This window comes from Aythya fuligula, chromosome 15 (genome assembly GCF_009819795.1).
Source record: "Aythya fuligula isolate bAytFul2 chromosome 15, bAytFul2.pri, whole genome shotgun sequence".
Lineage (NCBI taxonomy): Eukaryota > Metazoa > Chordata > Aves > Anseriformes > Anatidae > Aythya > Aythya fuligula.
In genome coordinates this window covers 2511473-2528395 of record NC_045573.1, presented here as the reverse complement: position 1 = coordinate 2528395, position 16923 = coordinate 2511473, and the positions used below count along the sequence as shown (strand labels likewise).

Here is a 16923-nt window from a genome sequence, read left to right as displayed (position 1 = left end):
GGGGGGGTTTGACACCACCACAGTGAGCCCTGCCTAAAAGCCAGGTCTTCCCCTTCTTGGGACTATAAGAAAAACTGGACCAGGACCACCATCTGCTCAGCCCCCAGCCCTACCCCACCCTCCATCTCCTCACAGCCTGCTGAAGCACTGGTGGACATTATTTTGCGCTCAGGACAACAGCACTGGGATTTAGCAGGACTTGGCAGATGAAACTAAACGGCCAGAGTCTCATTCCTCCTTCCCCGCAGAGCTCTCTTCTGTTTACTTCTATCCAAAACCAGAGCTTTACTTTAATCCTACAGCCCCTGCGTGAAGGTTTTTTTGTAGTGTTCATTCTCTGGCAGCTCTCCCTGGAAGGGGACGGTGGGTCAGGGCTCTCCAGCAGCGATGCCAAGCGCAGCAGCTCGGTGCAGGGATGGAGCAAGCGATGGATCCTCTGCAGCCCAGCCCCAGCCACGACCTCGCCTGCAGCTCCACGCTGTCTTGCGAGCAGACAGCATCTCACTGCTGGGCAGGAGGAAATTGCTGTTTTGGGGCCAGTGCTGTAAATTCGGGGCTGTTTGCACAACAGCTTTCCCTGCTGTGCCACAGCCCAGCCAGTCCATGCCTTTTCCCCCACAAAACTTGCTGTTGGGGTGTTAGAGGCTGCTGCAGAGGTGAACCAGTGAGCCCTACCTCGATGCCTGGAATGGGGATTTCCTGCTGGGTTTCTCAAGTCTAAAGCTAACTCCACAAGACACAGACCCAGGCAGCACCTTCAGCCTGGCTGACAGCATCAGAGCACATTCCGAGCCTCTCTGATACCCATGAAGGCCCCAGGAGCCAGCATAAAGCTGCAGCAAGGAGAACACCCCACAAACCCCCCAATTCCTCAAACAGCTCCCAGGGCTTAGCGCAGGTAGCCCAACTTCACTGCAGGACAGGGCTGAGACCCTAATAAGATCCCACGATGCCTTTGATGCTGATAATGGCCATTACATAACGGCCCGATTTCCTCCCCGGCCGCTTAATATCTGTACTTAGCAAACAATCACTCCGTGGTTAATTTAAAAGCTCCATTTTGCAGGAAATCACACAGCATTTTAAAAGCCTGGTCAGCTTTTAAAAGAGCTCAGGCATGTCCCTCTCATCTAAGGACAGCTCCAAGGCTCTGCCCACACGGGGCCAGCCCCCTGATAAAGCAATACGAGCATCCCAGCCCAGCTTTATGATGACAGCCCCTGGGTTTCTGCAGGTGACAGAGGGTCCCGGTGACCAGCAGATCCCTGCCACGGATGCAGGAGAGAGCTCGCCAGCTTGGAGCATGGAGATGTGGGAGTGGAGGCATACGCAGATGGCAGGCTCATTGATTTTCTGCCTTTCAGCATCGCTGATGGGATGAGTAAGTGTCATCAGGGATGGTCTGCAGCAGAGAAAGAGGCTTGGAGAGCTGAAAGCCACCAGACTAATCAGGGAGAGGCAGGAACAGGACCCGGGGTAGAGCTGGGGGATAATATCTGCTCATTTTCTAGACACAATACAAGCACTAGGCAGCAGATGATTACAAACAGACATAATTACAGGTTCTCTCTTCTCCTACAGAACTAGAGCTGCCCTGATTAGCTGGTCTCCGGCACTTCCTCACCTCTGAACCGCTGACATCTTCAGCAGCCTCTGACAGGAGACCTTCTAGGAGGATTTTCTCAGGCCCACCTCCTCGCCTGCAGGAGCTCGCAGGGACGCTGGCAAGCTGCACTTGGCTTTGATGTTGGTTGTGCTGAGGGTTTTTATGATGATGGGTTTTAAGTTGTGGCCATACAAGGCACTGCTGAAGGGGCACGCCAGGAGCCAAGGGTCATCCAGTGCCAGCCCAAACCCTGGCGAGTGCTGAACCAGGTCCAGAAGCCACCCAGGGAGCCCAGGCAGGAGACAAAGGGGCCAGGGATAAAAAAAAAAAAAAAAAACATGCCCACCTACAGCACTGCTCAAACCAGATCCAAGGCCTCTGGGCTGACTTAAATACAGCTCCTGGGCCATGGCAAGGGTGGGGATGGGGTCCCACGTGAGGGTCATTGGGGCAAGTGAGGCCTATTAGCACCCTCAGCACCTGGCAGGGGTGTTGGTCCATGCACCTGCCAAGCTTGGAAGAATCCCTGACGCCTGCTCTGACAAAGCAGTGTACAAACATCCCTAATGCCTTTCATATCACACTTTTTACTGCTCCTACAGGGACATATTGGGGTGTTTCAGCTGCACCTCTGTCTGTTCCAGTGGGCAGAGCACTGAATTAACCCTGTTCCAGCAGCTATAATGCACCAGGTGACCTCCCAGACCAACACAACTTCAGGAAGTGGCAATTTTCAGAGGTTTAGTTTGTTCCAGATCCTCAAATTCCCAGAGTCAGGGATCTCAGCTTCCTTGGTCAGAGATAAACCTAACCACTAATGTCCTTGTCCTTTGGGAAAAACATGAGAAAGCCACTGTAAACCCTCAGGAACCTGCCAACAAAAAGCACCTGGGCTTGGAGTCCCAAAACCTTGAGAACTGGGGGCAGGACCACGGTGTCTGAGTGCTGCAGCTTCCACTGGCTGGGGAAATGGAGCTAGAGGTGACGGGGGATAGCTCCAAGCACCCCCTGAGTGACAAAACCCACACCACCAGGGCTCTTCCACCAGGGCAGAGGGAGAAAAGACAACAAGGAGGGGACTTCTGTGTACTTACGTTGCCAAATTCCTGTCTAGGAAACACCTGTTCCTCAGCAGCCCTGCCCAGAGCTGCACACCGACGATCCCAAAGATGAAGAAGACAAAGAAGCACAAGAGGAGGACGTTGCCTAACATAGGCAGAGTATCTAACAGCAGGGTGACCAGTATTCGCATACCTGTGGGGAGAAGGAGAAGACAGGTTAGAGGAGCCCTTCGCTGGGGTGTGCACGAGTGCCCCAAATTCCCATGTGCTGCCAGGCTCCGTCCTGCAGCCAGGGCATCTCAGGCAGAGGATCTGGGATGTATAGATCAGATCCTTGTGAACTTTTCTTTCAAAAGAGCAGGCTCCTGTCCCTTTTGAGAGGTTACCACGTGCTGGCAGAGCGAGGCCAGAGGCACAGCCACGGCTCCTGAGCCCCCACACGCTGATGGCACGGCCATTACGGTGTCTAGCTTTGAATTTTATATTTCCCCCTAAATCTTAAGGCTGAGAAAGAAGGTAAAGAGTACAGAGCAAGGGGACAAATGGCCAATGTAACACAACTCCAAAGGGAGGGCCTAGGGGTGGGATTTTCAGATGTTCTCAGCGACACGGCGCTCCGCAGCACGCAGGCACGGGCAGAGCTGCAAGGCAGCCGCTCGCGCAGCAACGCCCCCGCAAACCGTCAGCCTCTTGAGGAATTGTCAAAATATATATTTATAAACATATTGAACGCCTCCCATGAATCACACAGATTGTTCCCCTAAACAATGCGGAGCCTCGTGTAGGATGATAACCGCCGTTACTCTCCACGGGCGATTCCGCTTCCACCACCGGCAGCTGAGAGTGGCTCACGCTCCAAGCAGTGGGGACAGGGCAAATTTGGACTTTTTTTAATGCAAGAAGCAGGATGCAAATGTTTCTTCCCCTAGGAAGTGCTCACAGCTCTGCCCCCTTCTCCTGCCCAGTGCTGTTGGGACCTGCCTGGACGGTCCCAGACCACTGCAAGGCTCCCTGTGAACCTGCAGGCAAAGCAGGGGCTGCCCCAACCTTTGCTGCCAGGGACACGCTGACTTCTGTGCAAGGACTCCCAGGGCTCCTAAATAAGAAGACAGAGAACTGAGTAAAGCTTGCAGGGCCCCCCTTAAACTTTGTGCCCCCATCCAGCATGCTCCTGGTGCTCCCTGAGGACTGGGCGGGGAGGCAGGGACCAGGCAGAGCACGTCAGGACACCTTCAAGGAGAAAACAGGAATAAAAAGGGAACAACGACGCGCTGCTCAGCCGTTCAGCAGAGGTTACATGAATCTCTGAGACACCGACTGGCCATCATTCCGACAGCTGGTAATTGATGAGAGGAGAAATAATGAAAAGAGCAACTGATAAAGGCAAATGCTAAATTACAGAAGGGATAAAATGAAAAACCGAGCCTCGGGAGCGTGGTGCTCTGCAGGGAGCAGGGCTCAAGTTTATGGCACGATAGCAATCAATGCGCCTGCTGGGTAAGGCCGGTGACCCTGCTGCCTTCACAGGCATTTTGTCCTGCTCAGGAGCTGTTTGGCAAACTTCTCTCCCTGCCTGTGTGGGGCTGTTCCCCTCAGCTCCCCCTAGCAGGATGCTGCTCTCCACTAACCGCTGCAGCTCAAGGGAGAGCATCATTCCCACCGCTGCGGTCTCTCTTGCCCCCCACTAATTTCCAGGTTGCTTTTGCCCCCAGCCAGCCCCAGAAACAGGTTCTGGAAGGAACAGTGGCTCCAGGAACGTGGTGACTCCTTTCCCAGTGCCTCCGATGCCGTGGGCAGCAGCACTGGCAGCAGCCGTGGCCCCACGCCGCGCCGCCCCCCTCCTCGCGTGGCTCTGCCAGCGGAAACGCGGAGCAGCCAAGCGGGGCCGGGGCCGGCGTTACCTCGTCAGCACGGCACGAGTCTTTAAAGCGCCTCTGCCAAGAAGTCTGCGCTAATAAATAATTAGGTGTGACTAATGACCTCTGCATCCCGGGGCAAGAGCCTTTCAAGGTCTCCATGCCCAGCTGCGCCTTGGCTCCGGCGCGGCTCCCCGCTGCTGGCGCCGGCAGCGGATGCCTCTGCCGAGGAGCCGCGGTCCCGGCTGCCAGCCCCGTGCCAGCCCTGCCAGCTCCAACCTAGCGCTGCTGGCACCCTGCAGGGAAGGGACCCAGCCCACATCCCTGCCATCCTCGTGACCGCAATGCCGGTGCTGGCCGTGGGGACGAGGCAACAGCGGTGCCGGAGGCATAAACCCCTGCAAAAAGCACATCAAACAGCACTGCCCTTCAGGCTTCCCTGCAAATCTATCTTTGGGCAAGCAGAAAGGACTCAATTCCCACTGGAAAGAGGATGATGGACTTTTCTTTTTCTTCCTTTTTTCCTTTTTTTTCCCCCTCGCCAATATCCTCACCCACTTTTTCCCAAAAATGGTTAAAATTCATCTTCCCGTGCCAGACAACTTTTTTCCGCTCAGCTACTTGTGGTATTTCGGGTTGTTTAGTGGCACCATCCTCGGGATTGAATCCATCTGTTCGCTATCCGCTCAGGGTGCTCGAGGCTCTCAGCAGAATGTCAAGTGTGCCATGGGAAAAGTTTGTGAGCACCGGTTGGGCTGAAACGAGGATCAGGATTTCTTTTTGTTCCCATTTCATGTGATGCCCAGTTTAAACCACAGAGTAGGAAAATAAAAATAAAACAGTGAAATGGGCTTGAAAAAACACTGACTGCTACTAAAAAAAACCCCAAGCTACAGCCCCAGATAAATGTATAAATTGCAGAAATTATATTTTTTCCAGTCATTTCCAAGGAATAATTTCTAATAGAGATGATGTTTTTGTTGGCCGGGGTTCTCCTTTCTTTTCTTAACAAATAAAATAAAAACGAAATAATCTTGCGGGTGAATTTATTATGCCTGGAAGCGCAACACTAACAGCACTGGCTGGAACCCAGGAAAGTGCCCAGGCATCACGGGGATAAATCGCTGGGCAATTTCTCATGGATTTCTCGTGGGTCTCTGCTTTCCCGTGTTTGTGACTGGATGCCAGGCTCGTCTCTGCTGACCCAGCCCTAATTCATATCTGCTCGATGTCGTCCTGTGGCTGCCACCGAGCTGAAAACCCTGCTCCAGTCAGCATTATCCCGGCACTGGGGATGTGGGGATGGTGCTGAGCAGGAGCTGAGGCTGTGCTGTGGGCTGGGACGCGGGGGATGTCCCAGGTAATCCCCTGCTAAGCTGCCGCATCCCCACGGATGAAAGACCGGAGATGTAACTTATCGCTGGGAACTCCAAAAATACAAAAAATAGAGGGTTATTGCTATCCATTCTCTGCAGACCCTGGATTATGTCAGGCATCGGTCTGAAACAGTGCAAGTACCGAAGTGAAAAGCGGATGGAGTTGGCGTCTCATAAACAAGTAAAGTCTGTGATTATCTGCCCTCCAGGAACCGAGATATTTCCAAGAATACTAATCCCAGCCTGGCGCTTGTTCAGGACACCGGTAACGCTGCAGGACCAGCCTAGCCTCACCAAGCCCTGGAAATTCCAAAAATGGGTTTAGCTCTCCGGATTTAATCTCACATATTAGTAAAAAAAAAATGAAGATTTCCTATCATAGCCTATCTTCTGACAAAAAGAAAACAATCTAAGCATCAAAAATGGCTTCTGCTCGCAGTCCAGCCGAGTTTTGTGTTGTGCTGCCGGGCTGCTCCAAAGCCCTGTGAACAAAACCTCATTGGGAAACCAAAGATCCAGAGGGTTTCGAGGTCCTTTTTAGCTTCTCATTTCTTTTTTAACTCCTAATGACATCACTGCTGAATTTACAGATTAAATATTTTTTTTTTTTTTAAAGAAAAATCCCAGAGAATTTGAGCTCAGAGAGAAACTTCAAAGATTCCCATGCGTAAACACCCATCTGTTCCCTTGCATGTTCACCTCAAGTACTGGAACCGAAACCGATCTGGGGGAGTTTGTTTTGGTGTCTCTGGATGTGCCGACATAACGGGCAATTAATCTCGGCAGGATGTTCAGCGAGGACTGGTGGGGCTGTGTCATTTGAACACGCTCTTCAAAACACCAAAAATGGACTATTTTTTTGGGTGAGGAACCTATACGATTTCTACACAACGCTGCTGCATTTTGTATTGAGTGGATTTTGGTTAAAAAGTGATGAAAGAGCTATGAAATTAGTACCTTGCAAAGGTCGCTCAGCAGACGGCTGGTACTGGCAGGAAATTATTTCAACTTGTTGGTTCGTCTTTCAAATTGGATTTAGAAGACAAGCAGCTGAAGCCACTTGAAAATGGATTTAGGGGCCACTTGAACTTCCTATTGTGGATGAACCCAATTTTGTTCTACATGACAGCAAACCCTCTGCGGTATTTTACCAACAACAGAGACTGCTGTGCTTCTAATCCTGAACACAAAGAGACTGAAAGACCTTAAATAGCTGAGAGGAAAAAACTAACTTATCCAGGGCAAGAAGATCTTCCTTAGAACCGATCTCTCCCCTTTCTTTATGGGAACTTTGTTATTTCCTCGGCCCTCGGAGCTAAGAGTTACTTGCCTGAGAATTGACAAAAATGTTGGAAAACAGCCACGGAAATTTGCCCCCCAGGTGTACGCTCTACTCACCTGCCCTTTACTAGGAATAATAAAAAATCTCTGACTGCCCGTCAAAAAATGAAAATCCACGAACTTGCTCCCGGCAGTAGGAGAAGGGGCTGTGGCAGGGCTTCGGGTGCTTGGAGCCAGCTGGGGGGTTTTGTCCCCCCTTTTTTCCTGGGGCTGACCCCAAAGCTGGTAGCACGGCACAGATGGAGGCGTTACTTACTTGGGACCCTGTTAATGGCTCGGAGCGGCCGGAGCACGCGGACGGTGCGGATCGCCGACAGGCTCACGTTGTGTCCGTCCAGGGAATACTCCATCATGCTGCGGGGAAAGAGGAGAGGCGTCAGGGTGTGGGGGGCTCCGTGCCTGGGTGCCGGGGCTACCTGGGGTTGGGGAGCAGCTCACACTGAGTGATACGGGCTAGCAGGGCTATTTCAGCCTCTGGAAGACTGCAAATCCCCCCCCCCAAGCAGCATCGGTGCAGGAATGGCTGGCGGGTGTGCTCTGGGCACACCAGAGAGCTGTAAAGCGTGGGCCACAGAAACTGGGGGGTCCCAATAGCTGCTGAGGTCCTGCAGGCACACATCTCACCCTCCCGTTAGCTTATTGTGCATCCGCAGCCTTCCTGGGGGGATGCTGCACAGCTCCAAGGCAATGAGATGCTTCTGCTCTTACACCCCCTGCTAGCACCCCGGCGCATCTTCACGCCAGCTTATCTATCCTCCTGTGACACAAGTTTGAATAACCAAGCCGACAAATGACATTAAAGTAGTGTGGTTTCCATTTTATTATTAAGAATAGGGAACATTTTCTTTTTCATGCTCCGTCTCCGTTTCACATTAACATTTCTCTCCCAGGCTGGGAAGGACGTTAAGTTTAGTCAGTTTTCTTGCTCTTTTATAGCAATGAGTGGCAAATGTGTGTAGTGTTGTTTTTTTAATGGGGTTATGGCTAGTTAGCATGGCTGTAATTACAATTTATGAGCTTGACTACAGGGAAGCACTTGTAAATATGTCACAGATCTCTCACCACGCCTGTTCAAATAACATAACAGCATCAAAAGCAACCCTGCGAGTAAGCTGTTGGATGCCATGGAGTAAGAGCTTTTCCTTATATAAATAAACAAACAGATATGGAAGGAGGAAGGCAAATAGGAGCAGAACTGCTCTCACTGCAAGCTGCAGCAGCTTCAGTGGGGAGATTTTTCAGAATAAGCATCCTCTAGCCAGGATGGACCAACATTATTATGTGCCATGAAACAAAACCAGCCAAATTGGCTGGATTTCAGGCAACAGTGAAGCAGGGGGGAGGCTGGTTTATGGCCATCTTTCCTCAGGCACACCATTGCTTGGGTGCCCATGCTCTGGGTGCCTCTGAACTTTGTATTTGGTGCCTTGCCCGACTCTGCAAAGTTTACCTGGGAGTTTCCAGGTTCTCTGACGTTTGTTTCTCTGTTGTCTTGTCCTGAGCTTCTTGGTGTAACCCCACCATATCCCTGGTATGGCACCCAGGTGACTTTGCCCCTTGAGCCTTGCCTTGTCCTTCAGAGACCCTGCCTATTTTGAATTGATTTAGTGATAACCTCCCGGAGGTACTTTTTTCTGAAGTGGCTAGCATGGCTTTATAAATCAAACTGAACTTAAAGCTTGTACTGAGCCCAACAGCTTTAAAACTCAGCATGGCACGAGAACAGGTTTTAAATCTGAGGTGTGTTCATGCAGCAGCCGGAGCTGAGCCGTGGGAAGCAGCACGGAGCTGCACAAAAGACCACCCAGCAGGAAAGCCATCGGAAACGCCCATTCACACCTGCACCGAGGGGCTGGAGCCAGCACCAGGTGCCTGCTCCGAGCAGCCCTTGCAGCAATAGATGTGCCATTGTTTGGGGTCCCTGCAATGAACAGTGCTGGAGCCAGGGTCTGCAGGCTGGCGTGGCCCCAACACAGCACACGCACAATTTATCGGGTGGCTAAGAAAGTGGATTTTACTGGAACCGATGCAGTTTTTGAACTGTGAAAGGAGCATGGACTGCTCCAGTGGGAGCTGCTTTTGTGCTCCAGAGAGCCCACGCAGCCACGTGCGTGTTGCAGGGCCAGCTCCTGAGGCCTCACGTGGAGTTTCAATGCGGCTGAAGACAGATGAGTAGTCCAGGGTATGGCCTAGGAAACAGATCTTCTGACCCTACGTTTTTGGACTTCCATGACACTCCATTTAGGATTTCAAATCAAGTGATGCCTACAACACCCATCAAATCCAATTTCATTTCATCGACTGCAATGGGTTCCGGATTGGACCTGTTAAAAGCAGTGAAACCACCTGAAGCCTTCAGGAAAAAATCAAAGGTTTCCTTGGCATGGAGAAGCTTGGGGTCCTGCTCTCATATCACACATTTAACCCAAGGACACCCCAGAAATCCCCAATGGAAACCTGCTGGAGCAGGAAATTTGGGGTAAGTGGGGACTGGAGGTTGGGGCAGGCTGGCACTTGGTAGGTGATGCCCCACAGCCTCTGTGCTGGTGGCACAGAGGAGGCTCTGGAGGAACATTGTAGGCACTGGAGGCACACTGGAGGCACTGGAAGTACAAGCCTTTGTGATGTCTCCTGCCACGAGCAGCTTCCATTCCTTCAGCTGTCAAGTTAAAGGCATCCAAAGCATATCACATGAGCCCGCAGCGTCTCCAGGGACAGGATGCACAAGGAACCTCTCTGCTTTGAGCTCTTGTGGACAACATTTCTGCTGCCTGGGAAATGCTTTCAGCTTGGCTGCTGGACAGACTGAGAGGTTGTAAGCTGCATTCGGTCTGAAATTTTCCAGGGTACATTTCTCAGGCGAACAGAACATGAAAGGGCTTTCAGTGCTGGAACAAACTTCAGACACAATCTGTTGCTAGAGGCAGAAGATGTGTTTATTTTGTAGTTTCCCTGCTTACCCTTCTTTCTCTTTGGTATACTTGCTAGTCAGCCAAATCAGCTTATTTAAGGAGACTGAATGGGACAAACAAAGCAGGCAGCGCCGCGTATCACTTGTTTCCCTTCTTATCAGAAAAGCCTCATAATAACTGCATCATGTCCATCCACTTGCTGGAAAAAGCAACTGGGTAATTCCGGCCGCGAGCTCCCTGCTAAAACCACCTCCAGTTTTAGGAACAGGAACTGGGTTGAATGGTGGAGGTGGATGAGGAGAAGACCCCCAGCCTCCTCCCTGCCCTCCATCACTGGCCACAGTGCCACAGGAATGGCCCAAATACACCCAAATCATCTGGAGATGGCCAGGATCAGGCATAGAAGGCATCGTTCCACCTCTCCTCTTCAGCCTGAGTAACACCAGACAGGCAGCAGGGCTTCCCGTTGGGGTCTCGCTGTGTTTCTGCAGTTTTCCTTCTTCTCAAACATATGCCAGCCACGGAGGGTGGGGAAACGGCCTGGAAAGCTTCCAGACTGACTCACCAGACACCTTCCCCCTCGCCCCAGGTCCTGTGTGAGCAGATCCCCGTGCCAAAACCTCGCTCCGAGGTGTGAGCAGAGGGCTCTGCCTTTCCTTCTGCCTGCACGTGCTCCTTTCTTCCCCTGCTCTGCTGTTATGATGTGTCTGATGAGGCAGGATCCTCTGCTCGCCCAGCAGAAGAGCCCATCCTACAGCTGGGGACTGGTTGGGGACACCAGATTTCTGACCCCACGCTCTGCCTTAGCCACAGCCCCCCTCTTCTGCTACTTCTGGCTTAAATGCTGCCGCAGCAGCTTTGGAAAGAAAAAAAGTAATTAACAACAACTTTCGTTGTTCTTTCCTAGGCTGCAGCCATGCGCTGGTTCAAAGGAAGCCCTGCTTGGGGAAGTCATGTTTTATTCAAGGCAGTAGGGCCAGTCCTAGTTGTACGCCAGACACACCACATGGAGCAAAACAAAACTCCATAAAAGATTGCACATTACCAACGCAAGGGTAAAAATGCCCCCAACATATTACGGGAATGTTCTAATTAACCCCAGGCTGGTCATTGCAAACGCAGGAATTCAGAAATAAGGCAGAGCTCTGTAATTAAAGCAGTCTATCCCTTCCTAGGGTACACTAAGCAGGTAAGAGAGCCTGGAGATTCTAAAACCCATTTATTTATAGAAGAAAGTTTCAGACTTGCCAAGTTTTCAGTACACTCGCTTATGGGTGTGAATGAGCTGATGTCAAAAGCAGCCAGATCCTCCTTGGGTGATTCCGCAAATAAATTATTTCTATTTATTAACACGTCCTACACAAATAAGCAGCTGTGGGAGTCGGTATTAAAATGTAAACCAACAGAAGTTTACAGGAGACGTGCATGTGCTTGTAATTTGGGAGGATCAGCAACAGCAGCTGCTGGTCAACGTCTGGAAAGCTCCTTGCACTGGGATTTCAACCTTCTGAACCAGATTTTTGGGCTGGATTCTCCCTGTTTGGCTAATTTCTGCCTCTCTGCTGCACTCTAAGGGTGCCACAGAGCAGGAGGGGGCTGAACCTCTGTGTGCTTTTCCCACCCCCTCGCGAGAGGCAGCCTTAATGGTGAGCACTGGGACGTACTGGACACTGCAAGGACGAGGTCAGCACGCACTTGGTTTGACAGATGGCACTGGCTGAAGGATCACTGCTGGAAACCCAACGGCTTTTGCCCTGACATTGACACCCCTCTCCATAACCCGGTGTGGTTGCCAGAGGTTGAACCAAAGGAGACTCAGGACACTTTGCCTTGGCTGCAGCTTGGCAGCTTTCACCAGACATTATGCAAACCAGCCACGACAACCTCCAGATTTGGTTCTCCGGGGTGTTCTGGCTTTCACGGCGAAGGCAAGTTTGTGAGGTTGTGTTACTGACCCCGCCATCACGATGAAGAAGTCCAGGCGATTCCACGTGTCTCCAAGGTAACACTTCTGCCCGAAGATCCCCAGAGCCACCATCTTGATGACCATCTCCACCGCAAAGAAAGCGAAAATGAAGTCGTCAAACGCCTGGAGACCAGTAAAAGATTATTACAGTCAGTTCTCTTATCAGGGAGAGGGAAAGCAGAGACACGAGCATGAGACAGAGGCTGCAAGGCCAGGCAGTGGGACCAAAGTAATCTGCTGAGCTCAGAAATAAGCCCTGCAATACCTGAGGGGTGATAGCAAGCCCCGAGTGTAGCTCCTGGGTTGGTTCACTGCCTGGGAAGCATTAGCAGCTTCTGTTAATCTATTGGCAAAGACGGGAGGACATCGCCATCATACAGGCAGGGCATTTTTCTTGGCATTCAGAGCTTCTGCGATTCAGCATCAGCTCGTGGTTGGGTTTGGGAGGTCTCAGCAACTTGCAGTGGAAGCTGAGTTTCCAGGTGGGGCAGCTCATACCTCCTAGAAGGAATTTTTCCCATCTAACACAGGGGATATGCTTCACCTGTGATGCTTTCCCTAAGCTGGATGCCTAAAATTTATCTTATTCCACAATGAATGCCTAGTGGCTTCTCACTCAATTCATCAGGTTTACTTGGCTCTCCAATTAACAGATCCTCTTCTAAGGCTGGAAGAGGGTTTGATGACAAACTGCTAGTCCTGGCAGCAGCAGACAGCTCTGGACCAAGCTCTGAAAGGGGCAGGAGGTGTTGCTTGGAAGGATCCCGCCGGCTTCCCTGTACTGCTCAGACACCGAAAAGGAATTAAAGCAGCAGGTCCATGAGGGACTGGGATGCACCGGGCGCATTACAGCCCCACGTGTCACAGTGCCAGCCTCGGCTGGTGGCACGAGCAGCTGCTTCCAAGCCTGTGAGCCGAGCTGCTGCGGGCAGCCCCGCGCCAAGGTGCAGCCCACGCAGCAGATGCTGCCGGGACGCGCTTCCAAAACCAACCCTGCGGGCATATGGCAGCGAGGGGACGGCCAGGACGTGGGGAGGGATGAAGTGAGAACTGAGATGCCCCACAGCAGCCTGGGCACGAGGGCCTAAAAGCTTTAATGGGTATGCATCTCCCAAAGGCCAGGTAGCCCAGCACTTGGCAATGCTGCACTCAAGCTGGTGGGCATGGACCCATCCTGTGCTTTTTAATTCATGAAGAAAGGACCGAGGTGGCCAAGTCCCCAGTGCCACATCGCCCAGGACACACCACAGTGATCCAAGAGGTGCCAACAGCGACCTGGCTGGGGTGGGAACAGCAGCAAGGGGGTCCCTGTGGCGCCGGCTGTGCTGGAGTGAGAGCTCAGCTTACCTCCAGGATGGTGCAGCGCTCCGACTGGCACTCCACGTCCTCGCAGGGCTGGAACATGCCCAGGGTGACGCAGTTCAGGAGGATGACCAGCATGCTGACGTGCTCGAACCAGGTGAGGGGAGGGCGTTAAGGAGAGCACACGGTGCTTCAGGGGGCAGCGGGAAGGGGGAAGTGAGGGATCCGCACGATTTTCATGCCCAAGGCCCTTCGCTCCTCACGCAAACTGAAAAGAAAACACCTCCAAACATCCCAGATTTGCTGAAGTTTGAAGTTTTTGGCAACTGAGGAAAGGGCCTTGGAAAGGCATTCGTGTTGAGATGAAGGGACAAAGGATGCCTTTCATTTCCTACACAGCAGCAAAGTCGGAGAAGCCCAGCGAGGCACCAGGCCACGTTTTCCATCTGAAGCCCCCCCATCCTCTTCTCTATTTCGTGCATGCCAAGGGGCAGCAGAGAGCACAGACCCCTCTGTCCTCCCACAGCAAATTTCATCTCCAGATCTCAAATGGTTTTACCACCGAATCACCCAAAATGTCTGCTAGCACTGACTCTGTCATTGCCAAGCTACAGAAAGCAAGACGAGGAGAGAGGAGTGAATTCAGGCACCAGCAGCAGCAGAAAACAGGCTCACAGCCTGTTCCTTGCCCCAACCAGTGAGTTGCTCTCCTCGTTCCCATCCTAAAGATGCTGCAGAGTCTGACTTAGCCCTGCATTATGAAGGATGTAAGGAAAACAAAGCCAGCACAACCAGCATAAGCTGCAGGGGCAGCCACAAAGACATGCTGCAATCCCAGGTGCAGACAGGCTGCACAGCACAGACTGAGTAAGGTAAGAAAAGGGTTCAAGGCTGGATGTACCCGCAGTCACCAAAAATAAGAGGCTGTATTGTCTTACAGGCCCCACCAGTGCTCAACTGCGCTGTCATTAATAGCTTCGGTGTAGTAAGTGGTGATTTGCATCAGCACAAAGTAGGCCCAGAGCTTATGATTACTGCTGCTGGTATGACTATTAAAAATAATTAAAAAAAAAAAAAATGGGGGAACTAAACAGGAGTTTCACAAATTACGAATGAATGAGAGAACTGTTCTTGGGAAAATAACTGGAAACATCTGTGTATGAATAAACCTTTATGCTTTCAAACACACAAGTGTATGTGAACAAAGGCTCGTGGAGAAAGAACATTGTCTTGTTTCTGATAACAAAAAAAATAATCTTATTTTGGAAACCCAAACAAAACAAAACAAAAAGCCCACCCTACCTTAGTTACCCTTGCTGCTTTCACAGCATGACAGGATGGTTTAGATTGGAAGACGCCTCTGGATGTCCTCTGGTCCATCCCTGCTTCCAGGAGTACTTCACCTACCTATGCCCTCCTGCACTGGCTTCAGCAAGAGGCACCAGAAGGCAGCAGAGCACGAGGGAGAGGAAGATTTCACTGCCTGGTGCACCACTTGCTGTTTTAGAGAGGGGGTTAATTGGAAAATTCAGAGCCAGGAGCCCCCTGGAGCCCATGCTGGGGACCAGAGACACATCATGCTTGGAAACCCACTTGTCTGCAGTGAAAATGCATGGGATAAACTGAACAAATAACTGAACAAATAAATAAAAACCCAGGTTCCCCTGGTGGTGACGCAGAAGGAGCCAGAGGAGGTGAAGCCCCTGGCCACAACCCCAGAGGACTTTTGTGCTGCTGAAATGCCAGCCTCGGCTCGTTTTCATTTCTCCCTCCCTTCAGCGACTTCCTCCTGATTTTTGACATTTTTAGGGGCTGTCTGGCTCTCCTTCCCTTTCAACTAATTAGAAGCAGAGTGGTAATCCTGCTCCACAGAGAAAACAGCCCACGTCAGACCCAAACAAAACCTAACCCCTGGCCACATCCTCCTTACAATATTTGCATTGCTTGATGGGATTCATGTGGAACTCCCTGTAAACACGGCTCCTGGACTATTCCCAGGGTGCCTGCAATTGCATTCATTTCACTTATTATATTTGGGGATTCTTTTTTTCCCTTTAAAGAAAAAAAAAAAAAAAAGCCAACACAGAAAAAAGTGTTGATGGATTGGGTCTGCTTCTTCTAGAGGAGGGGAGCCTGTTGGCCGTGCACTTGTTTGGCTTTGACCCCACTCCTCCACTGCTGTGGCACTGGGGAAAGCATTGCAGCTCATATAACCCAGACTTCTCCCCACTGCAAGGGCAAATGAGGCTTTTGAATCCCCCATCCACCGAGGGTTGTTCGCTCTGTTGCTGTTCTCAGTCCTGCTCTCTGCCACCCCAGCCCTTGTTTCTAGCAGAACCAAACAAGAATTAGATTTCGTCTCCCATTAGAAAACACCGATTTGGCAGAAGTGAGTCATTGGAGGGGACCAGCTTTGACAGCGACGTTCGATCAGCATGGACGTTTGAAGATACAACAAGGAAAAGGAAAAGCCTGTCCCCAGCAAGGCAGAGGCACGGCTGGTGCCGAAGGGAGACCTCAGGAGAGCAGGCAGACTGTCTGCTGCTCAGATCTTTCTCATCCTGATGCCAAATCACAAACACTTTAAAAAGAATACAGTCAGAAAATCTGCCTGCCATTTGGACCCAGCATCTGTCTCTGAGTTTTGATTTCAGAGGATCAGCTGAAACCTGAGGCTGGAGATACTTGCGAAGCAGAGCCCCTGTCCTGCTGAGCCACCCAGAACCCGCCGTGCCTTTGTTCAGGTGCTCTGCTCACCACAGCCCTCAAAATTTCATTCTTTCTTCTAAATACTCTAATTGTGGCTTTTCATTGCTGTGTGTAAATAATCACCTGCATGACAACTGTCACTGGAGCTGAAACAAGAGCCCTGATTCCATGAAGTCAGAAACGCCACTGTCACCAGCCCGTCTTAACGCCAAAGCTGAATTCGGTGTCTTTCAGGAAGCCAGAAGAGCTGTTTCAGTTTTCTGGAGGAAAAAAAGAAAGGCTCTCCCACTACTCCGTGGTCACAGATGTTTTAGAGGCTGTCGGAGCTGCCAGGCAGGGACAGCCACAGCCACACGATGGAAAAGAGACATAAGAAAATTTGTTCTGCCTTTGAAGAAAAGTCTGAAAAAGCAGAAGGAAATGCACTGTGGGAACAGCTCTGCTTTCGTTGGAGAATGGGGCAGAGGAGGGAGGAGGAAGCCCCTGCTCCTGGCTTGGATGCTTCCCGGATGCTTCCCCAGTCCTTGTTCCCCATCCCTTCTTGAGGTGCGGGGGCTGGAAGTGCTGAGCCGAAGGGTCCTGCCTGCTCCTCAGCCCACCTCCTCCTCCTGCAGCTCCTATAAAAGCTTTAAGCCCCTGCCCTATTTATTTTCATATCAGATTAGTGACGGCGATCTGCTCCCTGATTCAAAAGCAGGATTACCCTGAGTGCTCTGCCCTGACGGGACTAATCCTCCCTCCACCGTGCAGATATTCAAGGCAACTTCAGTTCAGTCCCCGGTTCCTTGCTGCTG

At 51.3% G+C, this 16923-nt stretch overlaps 1 protein-coding gene across 1 annotated transcript in view; it reads right to left on the bottom strand.

The window, feature by feature from the left end:
* Window positions 1-13562, bottom strand: part of CACNA1H (calcium voltage-gated channel subunit alpha1 H) — a 117169-nt gene extending 103607 nt beyond the window's left edge. The window contains exons 1-4 of the mRNA XM_032197524.1: window positions 13466-13562; window positions 12108-12241; window positions 7497-7594; window positions 2701-2860 (exon numbers count right to left, since the gene is read on the bottom strand). Coding sequence (XP_032053415.1) covers window positions 2701-2860; window positions 7497-7594; window positions 12108-12241; window positions 13466-13558 — 485 coding nt within the window. The 5' untranslated portion in view covers window positions 13559-13562. The remainder of the gene's footprint in view (window positions 1-2700; window positions 2861-7496; window positions 7595-12107; window positions 12242-13465) is intronic.
* Window positions 13563-16923: the final 3361 nt, after the last annotated feature.